We start from the raw sequence: 22728 nt of genomic DNA, 5'->3' as shown, positions 1-22728 counted from the left end.
AGGAAACATCGTGGTTTCAGTTCAATGATATTAAAGGCGTATCTGTAGCCACTGCAGATTTCTCTCTATAAAAAGGCGTAATGATGCTGTAAGTTTGTTGTTTCCAAGAGAGACGATGATACCTGCTGACTCCGTATGACTTCTGAGTGTGTGTTGAGGGAATACAGCATCAGGATGTCAGAAAGTCTCTGGTCGACACCGGAAACATCGACTTCTACTCTCTTAAAACATTATTTTATGACAAACATTTCCTGCATACTTGGTATTTCTTGTGGTTTTGCCTTTCTATCCTCATAGTTTGTTTTTCTTTGTCTGTTTTTTTTTCCTCTGTGAAAAGAACTTTGTAATATCATTATTTATTAACAACATTTCCTCATCAGGTTAATGACAAACTGCATATAAATGTGATTGTGTTGTTTTTAAAGCACATAATTCCTATTTCAAGTAATCCTCTTGTTATTGTTATGTTGTTGCAGCATTACAGAAAAACTACCGGCTCGATTTTCAGGAAACCTGAGCGAAAGGCGTAGCCTGGGCGGAGGAGGAACCCATTACATGTTGGACTGGATCCAGACATGTTTTCTGATGTAACACAGGACACACAGTAACACATATATTTCAGTCTTCTTTTATCACTAACAGTTTTCAGGTTGGTTAGGTTTAGGACACTGCACTGCCCTATTTTGCACCTCTATCTATCCATTTAGCTGTACATTTTATTTTATTTTCTTAGTTGTATATACCTTATTTTTACTTGTATTTATATTTCTTACGTACAGCAGTGTTACTGGGACCAGAGACATAAGAATAAGAGTGATTGCTTCATGTAACTGCTGAGCATGTGACAATAAAGTCTTTGAATCTTTGAATCTAGGAAAAGGTGATATTTTGGCTTGAAATAATAAGTGAAATATAAATATAAAAGGCAGGATGCATTAAGCAGAATCGCCCACATACATGAAAGAACATCAGCCTTTAGTTAAAAGAGGCCAATTCAAGGATCCCCAGATGAGTAACGGTGAGGAAAATCTCCACTTTAACAGGTAGAAACCTCAGACAGAACCCAGATCAGAGGCTCTTCTGTCTGGGTAAGTGTTGGGTGAGGGTGGGAGAGGGATGTGGGAGGGAGAGAGAGAGAGAGAGAGAGAGAGAGGCACAGCAACAACAGTAACAGCAATAACAACTATATAAATGATCATAGGAGCCGTGATTGTTGTTGTCTGATTGTGTTAAAGGCACATTTAGAGAGGACGCTGGACATCAGCAGGTGAAAGTGGAGGCCAGTGCTTCATCCCATAATTACGTTCAGTTTGACTCGTTCTGCTGAAAAAGACGCAGCGAGTGAAACAAAACACAGTTGTGTGGCTCAGCAACTTAAGTCGAGGATTTGTCACCATCTAATTTTGGAAATCCAGCCTGGTACCTTGATCCTGATTCATGGAAATGCTGTTTCAGAGTACCGCTGCTATTCAGGGACCTCAGACACGACGGATTTACTCCTGTTTAGCATTTTTAGCAGCAGCGTTTATTTATTTATGGAGGACATATCGGCTGTGACTTCATCAGTCACAGACAGTCGGCTTGTAGCAGCGGTGGTGTAAACACATTAAAGCACTTTCCCTTACTTTCTTTAGGTGCGTTAGTTACTAGTTACTTTGTAAAGTAACATGATTGCACACAAATATGATGTGTTTTTTTTTATTTAATCCTTTATTTAAGCACTAAAATCACATTGAGATATATTATCCCTTCTGGCAGGGAGTCCTGGTGTCGACAGCAGCAGGAACAAATACAAACTTTCATATAAAAGTACAGAATTAAAAGTATAAATTAAGCTACGCAACAGTTTATAAGTATAGCTGAAGAGATTAGTTGATTATTCAATAGAAAAAAAATGATAATTTTGTGGTTTGGGCTGTTGGTTGGAGTCACTCCGGTCTCATTTATTACTATTTTCTAAATTTGTAGTGGAGAAAATATGAATCAGCTGCAGTCTGATACTAAACAGTTCAAAACCTCCACCTGCTTTTATACGAGCGTGTGAGGAATAACAACCTCATAACAGAATATATTATATATCATCTGCTACAGTCATAGGCGTGTGCGTAATCGGGCACATTAGGGAAATTTGACCCCCGTAAAAGTATCCATGGATACAGGATGCTCCTCTGTGTTTAATTACACTGGTGTGGGTGGAGGCAGCGTTCATTGTGCTCAGCCTGGTGGTGGTGGAGGTGGTGGAGGTGGTGGAGCGAGCACAAGGCCACGCTAAAGTTACCTGAGCAACAGCCACATCTGTGCTCCTCGACTGAGCTGAAAAAAAAAAAACACTGATAATAATTCTTTTATTCTTGCTGTTGTGTCGCCACGTCGTCCAGACTTTTATTACCCCTTTGGGACGTTGGACCAGCGAGTCATGTGACGCTGCAGCATCCCAACGTGGTTTGTTGCTGTTGTGTGAAGCTCTCAAAGTTGTGGAAGTGATTAATTGTGAATTTTATAACCACCGCGATGCCCTGTGAATAAAAACCTCCACGTGTTCTTACTGATAAACTTGTCGTGTCTGCATCTTGTCTCATAACATACAGGCCTCACGGTTATGGTTGGCGCCATTTTGTTTTTGTTTTTTGAGGTTTTTTGCATTGATTATTACCACAAATGAAACAAAAGAAACTAGAAGCATTTGAGATTTAAATTTTTTCAGCAGTGATGATGTTAAAATCTGGTACTCAGCTGTTGATACATCACCAATTATTTATTTCTAATGATTATAACAATGATTAGCATCCTCACCCGACCCTCTAGATCTGATCGTACTACTTCAGTAACATCTCAGCGCAGTACTTTCACTGCGAACAGAGTATTTCTACAGTGTTGTATTAGTATTTTTACTCCATTTCACATCAGATTTCTCCTTTATTTTTGGTGCCTCATGCGAGCAAGCGGGTCAAGTCGAGGACATGTTTGTCGCAGATTAGCAATTCTGGGTTTGGAGTCCAGTTCAGGCTCCTCAAAGTTGTCTGTGATCGCATCGCTCTTCCTCGTCCGCGCTAAGTGTCAGAATCCAATTTAACATCCCCTCGCTTGTCTGTAAATCTTTCCCTGGATTTGTCTTCGGCTTTGCAGCTGAAATATGTTCCAGATCTGCAGCTTCTTCTTTTTTTTTCTTTTTTCTGCACCAACAGCTCAGACGACTTCTGAACTCTGCAGTAATCTCCCTCTGGATCTGACGACAGTAGCTACATCCACTCAGGCTTTAAGTGCCCACTCCACACTCACCGCTCTGCCCTTCATATGAAGCCACTTATTACTGCCCTCATACTACTTATACTACTACTGCTGCTACTGCTAATAACGCTGCTGCTGCTGCGTCTTCGTCTGTCCTGCTGCGTTTAACTGAGATCAGCTGTGACACCTTGTTCGTCTGAGGAAAGAGCTGCAGTTCATTTTAGCTTATTATCAATATTATCATTAATATCAATAGCAGCATTGGTGGTACTAGTGGTGGTACTAGTGGTGGTACTAGTGGTGGTACTAGTGGTGGTACTAGTGGTAGTGGTGGTACTAGTGGTGGTACTAGTGGTGGTGCTAGTGGTGGTACTAGTGGTGGTACTAGTGGTGGTACTAGTGGTGGTGCTAGTGGTAGTGGTGGTACTAGTGGTGGTACTAGTGGTGGTGCTAGTGGTGGTGCTAGTGGTGGTGCTAGTGGTGGCACTAGAGGTGGCACTAGAGGTGGTGGTGGTACTAGTGGTGGTGCTAGTGGTGGTGCTAGTGGTGGTGCTAGTGGTGGTACTAGTGGTGGTACTAGTGGTGGTACTAGTGCTAGTACTAGTGGTAGTACTAGTGGTGGTACTAGTGATGGTACTAGTGGTGGTACTAGTGGTGGTACTAGTGGTGGTACTAGTGGTGGTACTAGTGGTAGTACTAGTGGTGGTACTAGTGGTAGTGCTAGTGGTGGTACTAGTGGTGGTGCTAGTGGTGGTGCTAGTGGTGGTACTAGTGGTGGTACTAGTGGTGGTGCTAGTGGTGGTGCTAGTGGTGGTACTAGTGGTAGTGGTAGTACTAGTGGTGGTGCTAGTGGTGGTGGTGGTGCTAGTGGTGGTACTAGTGGTGGTACTAGTTGTAGTGCTAGTACTAGTGGTGGTGCTAGTGGTGGTACTAGTGGTAGTGGTAGTGGTGGTACTAGTGGTGGTACTAGTTGTAGTGCTAGTACTAGTGGTGGTAGTGGTAGTACTAGTGGTGGTACTAGTGGTGGTGGTGGTGCTAGTGGTGGTACTAGTGGTGGTACTAGTTGTAGTGCTAGTACTAGTGGTGGTGCTAGTGGTGGTACTAGTGGTAGTGGTAGTACTAGTGGTGGTACTAGTGGTGGTGGTGGTGCTAGTGGTGGTGCTAGTGGTGGTACTAGTGGTGGTACTAGTGGTAGTACTAGTGGTAGTGCTAGTGGTGGTGGTAGTCATGGTAGTAGAGGTTGTAGCAGTAGCTGTGGTGTTATTAGTTGTAGCACTGACAGCAGTATTAGTACTAGTAGTAGTAGTAGTAGTAGTAGTAAACATAGGTGGTTGCACTAGTTATAGTAGTGGTAGTGGTAGTGGCAGTAATACTAGTAGAAGAAGTAGTAATACTAGTAATACTAGCAGCAGTGGTAGTAGTACTAGTGATAGTAGTGGTCGTAGCCGAGGTTGTAATAGTTATAATAGTAGTAATGGTAGTAGTAGTGGTTATGGGTGTGGTAGTAGTGTTAGTAGAAGAAGTAGTAGCACTAGTAATACTAGTAGGAGTAAAGTAGTACTAGTAGTATTGGTGGTGGAAGCATTTTTAAGAGCAGATCATTGTAATAATAACAGTAAATAATCTATTCCAACACATTTTCTCATCAAAGATAACAGCTGGATTCTAGTTTTTTCAGCTGAGCCGTCTAATAAAACAGGTCTGTGTTGAAATAAAGGCTCTAAAGGTGGATCAGCTCTCTGCTCTGCGTTAGACGGCAGCACAGAAACACAGGAATCGATAGTAACCCGCCAAGCGGAGTGGAAACTCTGCGGCTACCGCCTGCATCTCCACATTCTTGGGTTACTATTTTGGCTTCTGAGGCGCGTCCAGCACGTTTGAATTTAAAACGCTTTTCAACACGACCACAAAACACTCGCTGTTATAGCAGAAGTGTTTTTAAATCCCACTGCTAATATCCAACATGTGCTTCTGGTTACGAGGAGTCGCTTCATTTTGTCTCTGGAATGTGTTGAAAATTAACAAGAGAAGCAGACGTGTCTTTTCTACTGCATTTCACTAATATAGTACTTTTTATACCTCTACGTTTATTTGATAGCATCAGTTTGACTTTGCAGATTCAGAATATTCATAGAAAATATAAAACAACCAACACATTTGGATGTAGTTCTGATAATGTTGATGGCTGATGGCTGATTGACGACACCTGTACACACACTTTCTCTCAGCTCCCAGCATTTTGTTGTGTTTGTTTGGTAAAATAAATGATTTTTTTTTGCACGTAATTAAGTCTTGTGTTGCTCCTTGTGTTGTAACATTTTCTGCCAACTGCCACAACACTTTTTAACAAGTCTACTGTGGCTGGCAGAGAGCTTTCAGCACCCTCTGCTATTTAACAAATATGTATTTCTGTGCACTTTAGTTTTTATTTTATTTAATTTTATCTAACTCGCACTTTGGTTTTAATCTTTTTATCAATTTATCTGCTTATTTATTGTTGTTGTATTCATGGTGGTGGTCACTTTTACTCGCTTTTGCTGCTGTAGCACCAGAATTTCCCCTCGGGGATCAATAAAGTATTTCTATCTATCTATCTATCTATCTATCATGGGGGCTCATCCACTCTTTGTTATCTTAGAGTGGGTGAGTCGATTTTTTTGGTTGTTTCTTGGTTTTAATTGATTCGTTAGGAGGATCGTGCTTATGTCACCACATGGGCTGGACTTGATTGTTTTTTGTGTGGTAACCCTGGGGTGGATCGAGGTGGAGCTAATTCTGATTACCATACTGAATATATAGTGTTCTTTGCTTGTTCAACCTTTTAAATAAATATCATTTTAGGGGTTTATTATAGGTTTTTAAGCTGAGAAAGCTGGGAGGAAAAATGCAGCCTTCTGTGGTAAAAAGTATAATATCTCTGGGAAATGTAGTGAAGCAGAAGGTAGCTGTGTTTACACATCACATCTCAAACACAAAGGCAATTCAAAGTGATTTAAATGCACAATAAAGTAACCATAAAGTAGCTTAAAGCTCAAGTTCAGTTCAAGTACTTTCTGCTGCTCAGTGTTTGCTGAAGCTCTAAGAGCCTTGAGGTTTTTTTTTTTTCCATCAGGTGTCTTTGACATAACAAACAGGTCCATTCAGCTCAGAGTGATGAATGTAAAACCTTGGAGAGAAGTGATTCCTCTGAAGAGCCTGCGAGGCCTCAGCCTTTGTCTCTCTTTGAACTAAACAACGCTTTGTGCAGAGAAATGCATTTGATGAGGCAGATAGCAAACATCTCAGGTGTGACAGTAATTCACTGAACGTTCTGACCTTTGACCTCATCTGTGAAGAATATCAAACGCTGAATAGCGATTGATGATACATTCATGCTAAAATACGCCGTTAAGTTAAAGGATGACTGCGGTATTCTTACGCCTGGGCTCTATTTTTTACACATTTTGGTCTAAATGACTAGTAGACGCAGAAAGATTTGTTCCAGTTCACCTCCACCAGACTACATTGACAAAAACAGCAATTTTACCTCACAGAGCACAGGAGTTGCTGGTCTATCGCTGCCTCAATTGGTTAATTTTCTTGCGTTATTGTGTGACTTTGGTGTTTAAAAGAGTTAGTGGGGGATCCAAACTGATGTGTTCAAATACCAAAGCTCACAGCTACTAGACTAGAAGCTCTTGAGTTCTGCGAGGTAAAATTGCTGTTTTCGCGAATGGAGTCTGGTGTGTGTGCAGAGAGCGATATAACAGCTGTTTGTGGTTAAACCAAAAGGATCTCCTATAAAGCAATCATGTTTAATCCTATAAAGCAATCATGTTTAATTTGTAATCCATGCCTTCATTCATTAATAATACAGAATTAATAAAACTGAATGAGCCCTAAAGTAAAGATGTCATCGTCTCGTACCCTCAGCCTTTTTTCCACTGTTGACCTTCGCAGTACCGTCAGCTGATGGGCAGTCTTTTTTAGGCTTTTAGGCTACGCTTGAATAGAGATTATGTTAATCCTGAAGGTGAAATGAACCTTGCAGTGTCAAATTACTGGTGAGCTCCAGCTGAATTATAGCCCTGCTCGCTCTCTCACTCTCTCGCTCTCTCCCCGGTGGCTCCTCTCTCGTCCTGTGGGGGTTTTAGACTTTAAATTACCAAGAAACACGTCCGCTTTCATCTCCTAAATTTACTTAATTGTGTTTACTGTATTTCCCTGCGTGGTGTTAGTTTTACCTTCAGAGTGCCGCAGTGCCCCAGATAGATGCTCAGATATTTTTGATAAGAATCACTGCCAGGAAAATCATTTTAAACCCGACTACACAGGAAATTATTGGCTTTAAGAGCATGAATTAAACATGAATCTGATGCTGATTAAGTTAAATTCTTCCTCATTTTGCTGAGAAACACCTGAAAGGACATCACTTAAAAGGGTCAGTCCAATACATTTTAAATGCTGCGATCAAATCCGGTGTTTCTATCATCAGAAATCTGGTTTTTAAGGCTCGTTGAAATCAATAAATGTTACTCCAGCTGCCTCATTAGGTTAATTTTTGGTAATATTGGATTGGTAATATTAATTTTTATTGTTTTTTAGACAGATGGGTTTTTTAGGATTCATCTTATATCTTTAATTTTTATTTTTTTATTCATATTTTGTGACATTTTTTGTCAATCAATCAATTTGTGAAGAAAATTAATTTAAAAAAAAACAGCAATAATAATAATAATAATCCCTTAACCATGTTTTTCAAGCAGAATTTTAAATAAAAAAGTGATTTGATGGTTTTCTAGAGGCTTTCTCTCCTAATTATGACTTTATATGTCAAAATTATGACTTACTATCTCATAATAAAGGGATCAGGAAAAGGTCAAGGCGGTTACCAATCACACGTGATCATTTAATTTACTTTTATTTGCTCTTTATTTGGTATTTGGTGACACTGGGAGACATTAATGTCACTGAGTCTGGGAGACACTAATGTCACTGAGTCATGGGAGACGTATTATTATTAGTACGTCAACACTGAGCTTTTAAAGTCCTCGTTCAGGCCGACATTAACTCTGACCTCCGCAGTGACGCTCCGCTCGCTCAGGAGCAGCTGAAACAGTTTGGGACTCTCCGTGAACTCTTTAAGTCTGACTAGGATTAAGATATCTGGGTGTTACAGTGTGAACTGGTTTTTTACAGACAAAAACATTGTTTACATCCGATCTTCAAACTTTAATTTATTTTCCCCGCGATGCAAAAACCTGGACGTTGAACAACCGGCCATGTCGACCTGAACATGAACGTAATTCAGATTTTTAATTCAGTGGATTGTAATTTTACAGACGTAGTGGATGAATGTGTTGGTTTCTATATATGTTGTGTGTGAGACAGACTGTGTCAAGGTGTTAATGCATGTAAACGGATGTTTTTAGTGTCTGGTGTGTGTTTTTAGTGTGTTTTTAATGTCTGGTGTGTGTTTTTAGTGTGTTTTTAGTATCTGGTGTGTGTTTTTAGTGTGTTTTTAGTATCTGGTGTGTGTTTTTAGTGTGTTTTTAATGTCTGGTGTGTGTTTTTAGTGTGTTTTTAATGTCTGGTGTGTGTTTCTAGTGTGTGTTTTTAGTGTCTGGTGTGTGTTTTTAGTGTGTTTTTAGTATCTGGTGTGTGTTGTGTGGATCCAAATGTGGCATCACTTGTCATTTTAATGTCTTTTATGCATGATCCTAGTTGAATAAATACTAATAATGATAGTAATAATAAAAACGATTAACTGATTAGTGAATGAAACAAAAGGCAGATTAACTGATGATGAAAATTTCTTGTTGCAGCTTAATTTCATCTTGTTTGTGTGTAATTTCTTGTTTTTTTTTATCGGCCTGGACGCTCTTGAAATTGAATTATAATCTCAGTGAAGCTTCCCTGGTTTTCCAAATGTATTAAGATTTTTAAGTCGAACCTTAAGTTTAACATTTAACATTTAAAGGCAGTAACAGTGAGGAGAATCAGAAAAAAGCCTTAAACCTCCTGTAAACTCCTCCTCGTGTGGCTCGTGTTCGCTTGGCCGTCTATTTCAGACACCGTATAAATACATTTTCAAAAAAGAAAAAAAAATAGATATGAAAGGGACAGATAATTACGGCCAATCCACGACCCAAATGGAGCGAGAACGTCTCCTCTGACAGCAGCACGACGCTCCACCATTTAACAAGCATCATTTTACCACAATTCACAGTTCACGCTCTCTGTCTGCCTTAAACACACACACACACACACACATGTTCCCTGTGAGGAGGATGAGGAGGAGGATGATGATGAGGATGATGACAGCTCGTAGAAAGTCCACTCAGATTCACTCAGGTGCTAAACCAGCAATTAAGGCTGCACTCAGACCACGTCCAGTTCAACAGTTATTGTGATGTTTCGCTCTTCTCTTCATCGTATTACATCAAATTTTGCCGTCACTTCATTGACTGTTCAGACCTCACGGGGGTCAGAGGTCGGCCTCCGATGAACGGGCTCGTCCCCTCGTACCTGCTGGACCTCACAACACCTTAAAACTCCTTCTCAGGTGCAACATGGATGCCAAAGAGACCCCTCGCTGTCGGCGTCTTGTGGAAGATGAGGGTAACAGGTTAGCTAGCTAGCGAGCGGGAAATGTGAAGCCACTGGGAATATCGACGTTAAAATAACTAAGGAAAGCTCTACACGACTAAAACTGCAATATATTAACTCACAGTCCTCCTTGTGAAGGTTATAGACTCTTATCATAAACATTTGAAGGCATCCTTTCAGAGGTACACCTGTAAGATCCTTTTTATTATATCGTCCAGTTTAAAACCACCAGACTCCATTGACAAAAACAACAATTTTACCTTGCAGAACACAGGGGTCGCTGGTTTACCGCCACCTCAACCAGTTCATTTTTTGGCAAATTTGTGTGACTTTGGTATTTTAAACAGTTAGTGCGGACCCAAACTAATGTGTTTTTAAATACTAAACATGCAGCATTTAGACTAGTAGCTCCTGAGTTCTGCAAGGTAAAATGACAGTTTTTGTCAATGGAGTCTGGTGGCTTTAACGACAGCGATATAACAGCTGTTTCTGGGTCAACAGAAAGGATCTTACAGGTCTGTCTCTGTAGAGATCCTGCAGGGAATATGAGACCACTGGGAACAATTTCCTCAGACATAAAATTACTAAGAAAAGCTCTACACAGCTAAAATTGCAATAACTTGTATTAACTTACAATCATCAGAATAATTAAGTGCTATGGCCTCCACAACACGTCGCAGCTTGTGAAGCTTTTCAGAAAATTCCCCACAAATTAACATGGATTCACAGGACCGCATTTGAAGGCATCGCGGGGGTCCTTGTCTGACCTGAAGTAACCCCCCCCCCCTGCTGACGTCAGACAGTCTGACTCCACCGAAGCTTTTCAATCCAAACTTAATTCTAATTTCTTCGCCTTAAACTTTCAATTAGTGCTTTTTCATCGTTTGGTTCAGGCCTCGCTGCCATTTTTCCTCTCAGTGTGTCTCAGTCCATCTCTCAACCCGAGTACTCGTACTGTCGTCCACCTCCGTCCAGCGACAAGGACAAACTGAAAACTTTCTAATAACCGCTGCATTCGTCCAACCCTCTGTTTGTTTTTGTTTCTGTTCCCACAATCCTCCAAGCTCTGGGACTCTCTCATCCTCTCTCTCTCTCTCTCGGTCTCTCTCTTTCTGCCTTTGTGTGGTCGGTCGTCTTCCACGTCTCCGACATGGCGACACCTGACGCTGTTCAGTGTCCTCCTGAATCGCAGATACCTTATAACCTACAGGAATTCATTAAAGTCTAAAGAAATATTGTCATCTCAATTCGTGCAAACTGCGATTTTGTTTGTTTTTCATCTATTTCCTGTCTGTCCGTCCTGGGAGAAGAGGGATCCCTCTGTGGCCCTTTTCTGAGGTTTCTTCCATTTTTCTTCTGAGATAAAACAGTTTTTCTTGATCTGAATCGAACTTTTAAAGCCAGTGGGATTTATTCACAGAGGCAAACTGTGATTTGTGATTTTGGGATATAAAAATCAAATTTGACTTTACTGTTTGTCTGCAGCCTTCTCGTTCAAATCACACGTTTCATCACGATGGCTGATTGATTTTGTAACGTGAAGCATTATGACTCCATATTTCGACAGTTTACCTGACAATCGTTGTGCCGAAACAACAATCGGGCGACTCGATAACTTTGCAGGGCTGTAAAATCCTGTCTGTGAGAATTAGAAGCTGCTGTGGAGTGTTTTGGTGTTTAGTAAGTAGATTACAGTTCATCCTGAGGGGAACATGAATGTCTGCACCAAAAGTCATAACAGTCAAACAGCTGAAGCCTGCTGATAGTTTAGCCTCCCGCTAACCGTAGCTAATTCCAGTCCATGTTTCTGCAGCTAATGCTCGCTAACGTTAGAGTCTCAAATCACAGTTTATCGTCTCAAAGGAAGAGAAAACAGGGCGGTGAATCTCACGAACAGCGCTGGGAACACAAACACAACCGGTTGAAGTCGCTAACTCCGGCTTCCTGCACATATGAGACTAATGTAAAGGGCCGCTAGTGCTCGTCTGGAGGGACAAAGTGTGGTTTGTTTCTTCCTTTTTTCCAGAGAGCTGCTCACCCCAGATCCACTGACGTTAACCTCACTGTTTGTGAACGAGGAAAAAGCCAAAGGATCACCAAAATCAGTAGGATTCATCCTCTGGGGATCATAAATGTCTGTACAAACAGTTGAGATATTTCAGTCTGGAACAAAGTGGTGGACCGACCTGCTGCCTCTGTCTCCACACAGCCAGCTCCACTAGAACGGCTGAGAAATATAAAATATTAATTTCACCCCTTTGTGAACAGATGCTCCTTCAAAGGACGCCAGCGGACGAGTAATTTACTGAGCAGATCTGTTTGCTGCAGCTATTTAATTTCAGTTTGACGAGAAGAGTTCGACCTTAGAGGGAACTTTGGTGCAGAGGAGTTCAGGAATAGTTCAGAAACCTGAACCGCTTTCAAACTTCGGCAAAAACCTCAGCCGAGGAAATCAGATTTTTACAAAACATCTTTTGTAAAAAAATAAATCATTTGCCGTCTAAGTCCTGATAGCAACAGCAGGAGCACCACTTGTCCCGTCTTCAGGACACCGTACGCCTTCCTTGCGGCACTCCACGGTGTGTGTTATCTGCAGAATCCCTACTCCGGTCACACCTATTTATTCTTACATCTTTGTGTCCCTCGCTAATTTGTATGCTCGTGCTAATTTCTGCATGCACAATTACATAAACAGGATTTGCCCGAGGGGAAGACGAGGAAGGAGGAAGGAAATCAAGCTCAAGCTTTGCTCTTAATCTATTGTTTCTGGGTTGGTTTTTTAAATTTTCTGCTGGTAGCTGGAGCTGAGGTAGGCGTGGACTTACTGGTGGTGTTGTATCTGACACCGTAGAACATCTCCGGACAGGGTCGCGACACCATCTGGCCGGCGCTGCTCCTGGGCCAGCAGGTGCCAATGCCGTCGATGGAGGTGTCACAGTAGAGTCCCGAGCCTGAAGCGTGGGGACAGAAATGTCAGACGCAGAAGACACACATTCCCGGCATGGCTCGGGACTACATATAGCCACGGTGAAATTCTGACAATGCTCCAATGATCTTGGCAATAAATTGCGGAGCTGAATGAGTTGTTTGTGTACACAGGCTTTAATGATTACTCCTGCGCCGCTCGGCGTCTCCCGTGGCACGTCCCCAACTCTATTTCCAGCATTGTTCTCGTCTTTGATGCTCGTCCCGACTATCTGGGTTCAGATCAAACTTGTCTCCCTCGTGGGGTTTTCCACAACAACTCTGCTTTGTAGTAACTGTGCGGGGAATCGGTTTCACACATGTGAGAAGAGAGCAAAGTGTCCAACTCACCGCTCCACTGGCCTGTGGCATTGCTCAGGGTTTGGTTCCAGGAGGAGGCCAGGGACTGTACTGCAATCCAGAAGGAGAGTTTCATCAATAACCTCAATCTTTGTTTGCACGGTTTAGAAGAGGCTATGAAAATCTCATTAGATTCAGCTTAACAGCTACAAAGGGTGAGCATTAAAGGGCAACGGTAAACACTGGTGACAGACCTTTCCCCAAGCAATAACAGGACGGTAGCAGCAAATATGAATCTAGACGTGCCCCCGAGGGTCAGGCCATTATTTCTGCGATAGCACAAGAAGATTTAGACAAAAAGATCCCGGAAATGAAGATGCTCTGCGGGGCAAAGTTGATGCTTAATTCTAATGCGTTCAGATGTTTTTTAATCAATGTTTTCACACCTATTTAGTGGTGAGAAAATGAAGGAATAAAGCAAAAAGTGAGATTAACAGGGGCATGAGTAGTTTTAGGGGCTCTCCGATATTTGTTTTTGTTTTTTTTCTTCAAACGCCTGAAAGAGCGTTTCTTTATGTTTCCTCGGCCTCGTGACCGTGTGAATCAGGGCTCCTGTCTGTCAGGAACGAAGGCGAAATATTACTATATTCCCATCCCATCTCCTACCAACTGTCAGTGCTCGTTTATTTTAACCCAAGACATGATCTTCCCCTAACCCCAGCCGAGGAGCTCTGCCTTTAACCGTAAAGGAGCAGACCACAGATTTTACACATAAATGAAACTGTTGCCGGCAGTAAATGTGCAGGATTGTGATTTTGATATTCAGAAACTACATTAAATCACTAATCCGTGTGACGCTGCATTGCTCTGACAGTTGGGTGTGAGGCTGGTCGGCTGTCTTATCGGGGAGTTTGGTATCTGTTTGAGGTCAGCAGATCGGCTGCAGTGTGAGGGTTAGTGATAGCCTCCAGCCTCAGAGCAGAAATGTGACTAACTCAGAGGGTGTTTAATGTTTGTTTGTAGCTGCAAAAACATTAAGGGATCACCTGGTTTTGGTCACTTGAGACTGTGTGAAACCCTCAAACATAACTAATCCTTTATTTCTGTGTGCGTTAAACACAGATTATGTCAAGTATGGAGCTGATTAAAGGCTCTACAGCCTAGAAATAATGTAAGGATGTAGTCCAACTAATTACTTTAGCTGTTGGGTAATTAGTAAGGTAATGCAATTATTTTGTTCAGGCGTTTGTGAGTGACGGACTCTCAGTTCACGCTTTGAGACAAATAGATGCCTGGAGTTTGAAATATGTGGACGTCACCGTGGATGAATAAAGAGTAAAGAGACCTGGATGCAGCTTTAGAGGCTCAGCGGTGAGTGAAGTTAAAAAAAAGTTTGACTTCACGGTTTTAAAGTATAGATGAAGGCAAACACACGTCTCAGGTTAGCCGTCCACTAACGTCGGGCCGAATGGATCAAAGTTTGACAACTCATTTCACGGTTTGTGACTCTCAAAGAAGTATTTTGGGGCCCGATTGTCGTACTTACACGATTTGCCCCCTATTTCAAATGAGCTTCAAAGCCTGGTGCACTTCCTGAGGGTCGGACGTCACCCACTGGTCGCCATTTTGATTTTGGAGCCAAAAGTGAGCATACATTTTTCTCCCTCCTCCTCTGATTGGTTAGCGAGCAGGTAGCCCCGCCCTCTTCCTGGTCTATCTTCCTCTAAATGGGACCATAATTTACTACATGAACATCCTGCTGTGTTGAAGACTGTAAACTAGCAACTGAGACCAGAAACTCTAATAAATCAGGTGAGAACAAACAAAGAAGAGGGTCTAATGGAAAGATGCTCCCAAAGTGCCTTATGGGCAATGTAGTGTTTTTGGAGTTTGAACCGCCTCAGGAAGTCAGGCCTTGGCCTCGATTCTGCCTGTTATTTTTCCAATCTCTTCCTCAAATTTATGGAAGTTTAAAGCCAAATCACACAGTTGTCTTCTAACCAAGCAGTGAGTGCGGTTTCATTTCATCATGTGTCGTTTGAAGGCAGTGACACACAACCATTCAGATGTTTATTCTGGAGGATTTGTTGTAGTTTTACTTCCATCATAAATAAAGAACTTTATAAAGCATGAAAGGCCGACTTAGATCAGGAAATACGTGATGAAAGAACACGTAAACAAGCCTGAGAATCAAACTTATGGTGCTTGACTAGAACTGAAACAACTTATATTGAGTGTTTTTACTGTTTGATCAAGAGAAACTAATTAAGTATTACAATCCATTAATCATTTAAGCAGTTTAATCAAGCAAAAACACCAAATAATCTCTGATTCCAGCCAATTTTTTCTGCTTTTCTTTTCCTTTTTGAGGTTTTTAACCACCGGTGAGACCAAATACGACGGTGAACTAATGAAAACAGTTGATATGTGTCGGTGATTATAAAAAAAAAAGTATAAAAGTTCAACCCCGGGGATAAAACATCACAGAGCAACGTGACAGCATAATATCATCACACAGAAAGTATTGTTTCCAGCTGCCTGGGACATCTTTGTGTTACCTGAGGCAAAAAACATGAAGATTATTTCTGTGCATAGACGTGTGTGTGTGTGCTCTCTTGAGGGTGTGTGCTGCGGTTTAAAGTGTTTAAAAGAGAATAATAACAAAAGACTGCTTTGCCAATATCCACAGCAGCGAAGACGTGGATATTGGCAAAAGATCGCGAGATGAGCTGTTTGAGCAATTAGCGGTTTACGGTCATGAAATGGGAAAAGACTGGAAATCGATGCAGGTGTCGGGGGCCGGGCCGTGCTGGGATGTCCTCGCCTCTTTAGAAGCTCGTAACAGTCGCTGATGAGACATGCAGCTGATGTTTGCCGTCCACTTACATGAGACGTTCCCTGATAGCATGAGCAGAGCTTCACATGTCAGATCTGCTACGGAGCCCGAAGGCAGAAGGCTTACGATGGCACACACCTGCAACGAGAGATAGAGAGAGAAAGAAACCACGAAAGGGTCAAACATTGGTGTAAAATAATGTAAAGAACAGCTGTGGTGGAGATTCGGGTCCACTTTGTAGCCTGTGATCATTTTCCTCGTCAGCACTCCTTCGTGTTTACAGATACAAGGATGCAATGGAATACAAAGGCTGCGAAGACGCTCGCTGCAATCTAAAGTGTTTCTGTTTCTGTTAGCCTACTTTACATGTGTGCTCTGCAGAAGTGGGAGACAATTAAATAATGCACATAATTATAAAAGTATAGCAGGCAGCTCAGGAGAGGTTACCCGCCTGTGTCTGCTGGCTCTCATGTGACAGGAGCACCAGTGTGTTTCTGCTTGTTTCTAACACAGTGACAAAGTAGGATAGCATCTGCTTGGTTTACCGTACACAGCGAGAGGAAACGGGTGAGAAACCTCTATTTAAGTGGAATTCAGAGTGTGCGGATTAATATTTCATCCGCACACTTTGATCTCAACTGGATTTCTTCTGGACAAGAGAGCGAGACACCGCTGGAAGCCGGGGGAAGGTCGGAGACAAAGTGTGTTGTGCTGCATGTTGAACTCTGACATCTGGAAACCACTGATCTACCGCCTGTGTGTCAGCATCTGTCCGTGCCATTTTACGAGAGGCGGAAAAGACCACAAACCGGCCTCTCTGAGTGACCCCGAGCTGGGTTACACGTCGGCACAGCTGTCCTTGACTTTGTTCCCTGCGGACTCGAAAGGCCGGCTACTATTACCTATAAAGCCAATGTTTCATTTCCTCCTTAAATAAAACATCCTTATGAATAATGCAGCGTCTGAGGCCGTAAACATTTCACGGTTTTCCGACAGAAAAAGCAGCTCTGAACTCCTTCCTTTTGTGCCATTAAACACGTCACATTCAAACGTGTTAAAAGTGAACATTCATACCTGATGCCAACAGTAGCGTGAAAAACTAGCAGTGTGTGTAGTCACACCACATGAAATGCTAGAGTGCCCCAGATTTCAAAGGCAGGCTCCTGATGGCCTCGCTGTGTCCGTTTCACGCTCAGTGAATCGTTGGCAGGTACCAGAGTACAGTAATCTACTGTACTGGCTGTGCGTCTCCTTCCAAGTAATTAAACCTCAACAACAGACAGCCACGACGTAAATGTTGGGATGAAACCAGGCTGCTATGCTCATAACGAGGTCTGAACCTCAATCCTTCAGCCTTTGGTTGAGGAGAGGTAGCGATACCCCTGTCCTGCCCTCAGTATGACCCCTTAAGTGGGTTTTAGCAACAAAATGCTAGATTTCTGCACTGAGCTGCAGGTTTTTATCACAGTCACACGTCTGTTCCACCTTTTATGAACCACTTTTCTTCTTCTGAGTGTTTTTCCGGCATTCTCTAACGTACAGAGCACACCTCAGGCCTCCGTTTACATCCAGTAAATCCACAGAGTGTCACGTGTTCGCAGGAAGGTCCAGACAGACGCCGTTAACCTCAGCGTGGGCGAAACACTGCTTCAACACTTCTGTGCAGGTTTGTTTGGTTCACCTGCAAAACGTCACCGACATAAAACACAGAACGACGCTCGGCCCGCATCGTCACTGAGACCAGAAAGAATAAAACATGCTGAGGCACCATCACTGGGAAAAAAGCTGAGGATTTGCATAGAAAAAAGTCTGAATTATTCACGATAGACTCGCTGATTGTGTTTCCTTGACTTTGTTAAAGAAAGCTAAAAATAAGTTTGATTTCAGGCTGAAATAACCTGATTTTCTCCACATTATGTTTTAGAAGCCACAGCAAATGTTTTAATCTGCAAAATATGTAACATAAAGAGTATTTATATATATAAAATAGAGTATTTCCCTCTAGTAGAAGTGGAAAGTACTAGATTAAAGGTACTTAACTTCACACCTCTACAACATCTCAGAGGGAAATCACATACTTTTACAGTATTACAGTACATTTATCTGTTTTAAGTTATCAATAACACAAAATATGACCAACAAACACATGATAATGTGCTATTGGAGGGTAAGATATGACTTTATTGATCCCTGAGGGGAGTTCACAAGCTACCCAGCGGTATATAAAGTCATTAAAACCAGTCCCACAAGTCTTCTAATAAATAAAGAGAGACTTTTGGTGCTTAAGAAGGAACCTGAGCGAGTATTTCTGCTCTGCGTTGCAGTTTGAGTACAGCAAAGGACAAGTACTCCAGACTGAGTATTTGAGTAAATGTACTCAGTTACTTTTTGACCTTAGCAGACATGTGAAATGTGAGTGGCTGAGGGTGAGTGGGGGCCCCGCGTGGTCTTAAATCACAACAATGGGGACACAAATAGAAAGCAGGGGGGGATTTAAAAAAAAAAAAAGGGTTCAGAGGATTCTTGACTATTCTTAGTGCTGCGGCTCTCCTCACACACACACACACACACACACACACACACACACACTCACACACACACACACAGGAGGAAGGAGCATCTGTAACAACATCAGCATGTCAGAACTGCACATCCTCATCGTCGCCTCTCTGCATTTGTGTCCAGAAGGTACCACGGAGAGATGATCCATCTCAGGGAGGCATTTTAGAAATATGAATTTAAATACTTTTAATTTTTTTAGGCTGGTTGGGGGTTGAGGGGGGGGTTCAAACATGCCTGGGAACAGGAAGTGAGAGGAGTGCACTTGCTGCATTAACACTTTTTAATCTCCAGTGTCCCAGATCCGGGTTTTCCAGCATCAGCGTTTGAGCTCCTGTCCTGCATGTATGTGAAGGAGGGGGGGGGGGGGGGGGGGGGGGGTGTTTCTCTCTCGTGCCATCATATCAACCCAAAGTCCTGCTTCATGTTTCAGCGTCATTGGGGCTAATATGATGCAGATTGTTGAGAATCTGCGGTGGAGAAAAAAAAAAAAATCTCCAAGTCTCTCTGTCGGGATTACTGTCCTGGTTCAGACCTTTTTAGTTCAGACAAAAAAAAAAAAAAAGGTTTTTTTTTTTTTGCTTTTAATGGACATTATTCTAATTTTAAATAGCTGTGAGATGGAGACCATATCCACATATCCAAAAACTGACATCTGGATGGGATGATACTGTTAAATCCCCTCGCATCAAGATTATACTCAGCTGAAATCCGCGAGAATAAGACAGATCTACTTGCTTTTATTAAGATATTTTAATTAAACGTCCAACCCGGAGGCGAGGGTTTAGGAGACGGACTTACCTCGAGCAGATAGAAGCATTTGCGACGCATTTCCAGTTCTTTATTTTTCACATAATTCTCATGCGCGACGTTAAATGTCTTCTTATGACTTGGTTGACAAGCTTTTTATCCGGCAGCACTCTGGACCGGCTCTGTCCTCCTTCTCAGTTTGGGCAAAGAAAAAGTCGCCACAACACAATTTTCTAATGGAGCCAAGAAATGTGCAGTTTGTTGGAAATGTCACAGAGCTCCTGTCCGCGTCTCCAAACGAGCTGTCCGGCTGATTTCACAGGCTGGGCTCCATTCAGCTGGTCCTCAGGTGATGGACCGTCCCTCTCCGTCCGGTCGGCTCGGTTTCCCGTGAACACTCAGATGAAGTCGCTCCGTCAGTTTGCGTTACCGGACTGGAAACCGAATCCTCTCTTGGAGAGACGCGCACCATCCGACGGACACTAGCGCACCCTTCCAGGCTGGCCCCGGACCAAAACTCCTTTTACATGCATGGTTTACTCCGGAGCTCCACCGTCACGTCCCCTCTGGTTCACATCCAGCCTCTGACTCCTGCGCGCAGCAGCAGCTGTGGCGCTTCGGTTCCTCGACGCGCCGCCCACGTTGTGCCACTTCGTCTGGAGGACGCGACGCGACGCGACGGCGGAACAACTCAATTCCTCGTCGTGGAGTTAATTATGCAACGAGCTCTCCGCTAGTCCAGATCCTAATCTCGCTTTAATCCCCCCCCCTGCTATCCAGACGTCACTTCTGAGAGAAAGTTAAAGGAAGAATTCATTTAGGAAGAAGGGATCATCTGCGCGCACTGCTGAGGAGAAGAGGAGCTCTAATTAAGAGTCCAGGAAAGAGAAACCTTTTAACAGGCGACGCGTCCTCGTTTTCAGATGAATTGGTGCCAAACCCAGAGTTAACAGATTTGGCTGTGGGGCAAGATGGACAGATGGTCCCACTGTGTCAATAAAGTTAAGTGTCCCCGGGGATCTTTTTAAATAAAATCCAAAGCAGAAGAGTTCAGGAAACACTCTCTTTGGAAATAAGGAGTTTAGATGAGTTAACTAACCAGCCCAGTGGACCTGCTGGGTCATAAGAAGAAGGAATTAGATATTATCTGTTCATTATTAACACTTTTGTCCAATTGTAGCTCAAGCTGGACTCTTTAAACCTGCAGTAAACCAGCAAAAACACTGATTAATCATCATTAGAGCCTCAACAATTAATCCACTAATTAGTGACAACTGCTATTTGATCCTGATTGAACCAGTTTTAGTTAGACTCCAGCTTCTTTAGTGTGAATATTCTCTGATTTCTTTCCTCTTGTGTGACAGTAAACTGAATATATTTCACCATTTTCTGACACTTTATAGTTTTACCAACTTATTGAGAAAATATCCAACAGATTGACCTTGAAAATAATCATCAGTTGTAGCCGTGATCGTCACCTTTTAACCCTCGTATGGTGTTCGGGTCTGTTATCAAGAGAAAAACGATACGATTGATTATTTTTTCAGACTCAGACTAATTGGCCTTGGCTCATTTTGACGAGTGTGAGTTGGAAAAATAATGAATCGTATCGTTTTTCTTTTGATAAAGTGCATGAAAACAGATGAAAACGTCCCACAGACCCGAACGCCATACAACCTATTTATACAAAAAGAATATACATAAACTCAATATTCAGCCTCTTTTAGCTCTGTTTTTGGTCTCCACCAACTCCTGCAGGAAACATCTCTCTCTTTAGGTGTTAAATATTGCTCTTTCTTCTTCTTCTGTTTAAACAGCTGCAACTTTACTGCTTAACTCAGTAAAAGTGTCGACAATAAGACCAAAAAAACGAGCTGAAACCCCCTAAAACGCTCTGCAGAGCCGAGGGGAGAGTTCAGCTTTGACGTGACACCTTTTACGTTGTCATTTCACGTCATTGTTGATAATAAAACAAGCATTCATTCACAATCGCTGCAACTATTCTGACTTTTTGGTTACTGGCCACTCCCACTGTCACACCTCCTTTTTGCCAGTTGGCGTCTTTGATTCTGCTTTTTCAAGGCGGACATGTTGTTTTTTCCGCTTTGCCGTCTATGCAAAACGTACTCAGGAGCTCGCCTGTGGAAAAAGGATGCGTCAGCAGGACGGGACGCCGCTGGACGCTGACGCTGTCGCACCCCGACGCAGCATCATCATTTAAAATCACACACTGGAGCCACAGTTTGCTGCTGTTGTTTGGTTCAGCGGCTCAAAGGTGAGCAAGTAAATCCATATAGTAAGTTATGTGTTTAGACAACTGGCTTTAACACACACACACACACACACTTGACCTCCTTGGCAAATTTCAGCCTTTATTGACTGACCAACCAATAAAGCCATAGAGATGCTGGCTGATAAAAGTATTGATTATAGCAGCTTTAACCTCTTCGAGACTCTACAATCCTTTGATTAGAACAATCTGAGAGAGAAAATGTGCCGTTTGGTAGTTTGGCCGTGCAGAAAGGTCGATTTTAAAGGTTTAGCACAGATTTACTTCACTTTCAGTGGAGAAAAATGCCAAAATGTCAGATTTCCTGTTTTAAATTTAGAATTTAAATTGATATCTTTGAGTTTTTGCATTAGAGAAGTCACTCAGAAGACGCCTCCCGGACTCTGTGGGATATTCTGAATTTTTCAATTCACTGTCTGACGTTTTATCAGCTACACAGTTAATCAACAGATTAATTAATACTGACAAACATTTGCAGCCGTCCTACTTCTGATTTCGCAGCACGGGGGGGGGGGGACTTCCATCCCGCTGGTACTCCCGTCCGTCCCGGCTCGTTTTACTCTGAATTAATATTTTACACTACACATCATATTATCAGACACGATATTCTGCTCACATGCGGATGAAGGGAAGGCTGATTGCTAGTAGCCATGCCACCGAGGCTTTGAGTGCACAAAATGCTTTATGCACACTGCGCTAAAGCTTTCTTTAGACCCAGTGACGTGCAAAGAGGCATTATTCAAAAGATGCTTTAATCCAAGGTGACAGTGCCCTCCCCTGAGTGTGCCGTCTTGTGAAGTGTCAGTAGTGGCAACAAGGGGACCATGGCGAACTGGGTTATGTGGTGAGGATACTGTTTCCACTTATTAGCATGAGGCTTGTAGGACACAGTGTGCCTACCTGCTATATGCACACCTGTCAATGAGGACTAGCGCTCAGGTGCTGAGGACTATCATCCTAATCAGCCTGGCAGGTGTCGTGCATGCTTTAGTGGAACGGCGCGTTTTGGTCTTGATGTGGATTTTGTGAGAGGCCATCTGGGTCTGTTCAGGAAGGTTGTGTAAGACGGTCTTTCTAATCCTTTTCCCCGCAGCTGGAGGAGTTGAAGCAGGAGTCAAAGCTCACTGTAGTCTGCCCCCTCACTCCTCCTCCTCCTCCTCCTCCTCCTCCTCCTCCTCATCTAATCTGAAACATAATTTATCTTCAATCTGGA

At 42.6% G+C, this 22728-nt stretch overlaps 2 protein-coding genes across 2 annotated transcripts in view; one reads left to right on the top strand and one right to left on the bottom strand.

Annotated features, from left to right (window-relative positions):
• The window catches only part of LOC139219613 (corticotropin-releasing factor receptor 1-like), a 53852-nt gene extending 34546 nt beyond the window's left edge, over positions 1-19306 (bottom strand). The window contains exons 1-4 of the mRNA XM_070851534.1: positions 19277-19306; positions 15967-16054; positions 13132-13191; positions 12642-12767 (exon numbers count right to left, since the gene is read on the bottom strand). Coding sequence (XP_070707635.1) covers positions 12642-12767; positions 13132-13191; positions 15967-16054; positions 19277-19306 — 304 coding nt within the window. The remainder of the gene's footprint in view (positions 1-12641; positions 12768-13131; positions 13192-15966; positions 16055-19276) is intronic.
• On the top strand, positions 81-9759 carry LOC139220107 (uncharacterized). The gene is made up of 4 exons (XM_070852178.1): positions 81-88; positions 3905-3993; positions 4390-4458; positions 9683-9759. The coding sequence occupies exons 1-4, from the start codon at positions 81-83 to the stop codon at positions 9757-9759; spliced, it is 243 nt and encodes an 80-aa protein (XP_070708279.1).
• Positions 19307-22728: the final 3422 nt, after the last annotated feature.

This window comes from Pempheris klunzingeri, chromosome 20 (genome assembly GCF_042242105.1).
Source record: "Pempheris klunzingeri isolate RE-2024b chromosome 20, fPemKlu1.hap1, whole genome shotgun sequence".
Classification (NCBI taxonomy): domain Eukaryota; kingdom Metazoa; phylum Chordata; class Actinopteri; order Acropomatiformes; family Pempheridae; genus Pempheris; species Pempheris klunzingeri.
Note: the sequence above shows the minus strand (reverse complement) of the source record. Positions and strands in the feature narration are given on the sequence as shown.

What these genes read in the sequence shown, in the direction of transcription:
- LOC139220107 (XM_070852178.1), top strand. An exon ending in TAGTGGTGGTGCTAGTGGTG is followed by an intron (nt 3,994 to 4,389) that starts GTACTAGTGGTG and finishes CTAGTGGTGGTG; the next exon opens with CTAGTGGTGGTACTAGTGGT. An exon ending in TAGTGGTGGTGGTAGTCATG is followed by an intron (nt 4,459 to 9,682) that starts GTAGTAGAGGTT and finishes TTGACTGTTCAG; the next exon opens with ACCTCACGGGGGTCAGAGGT.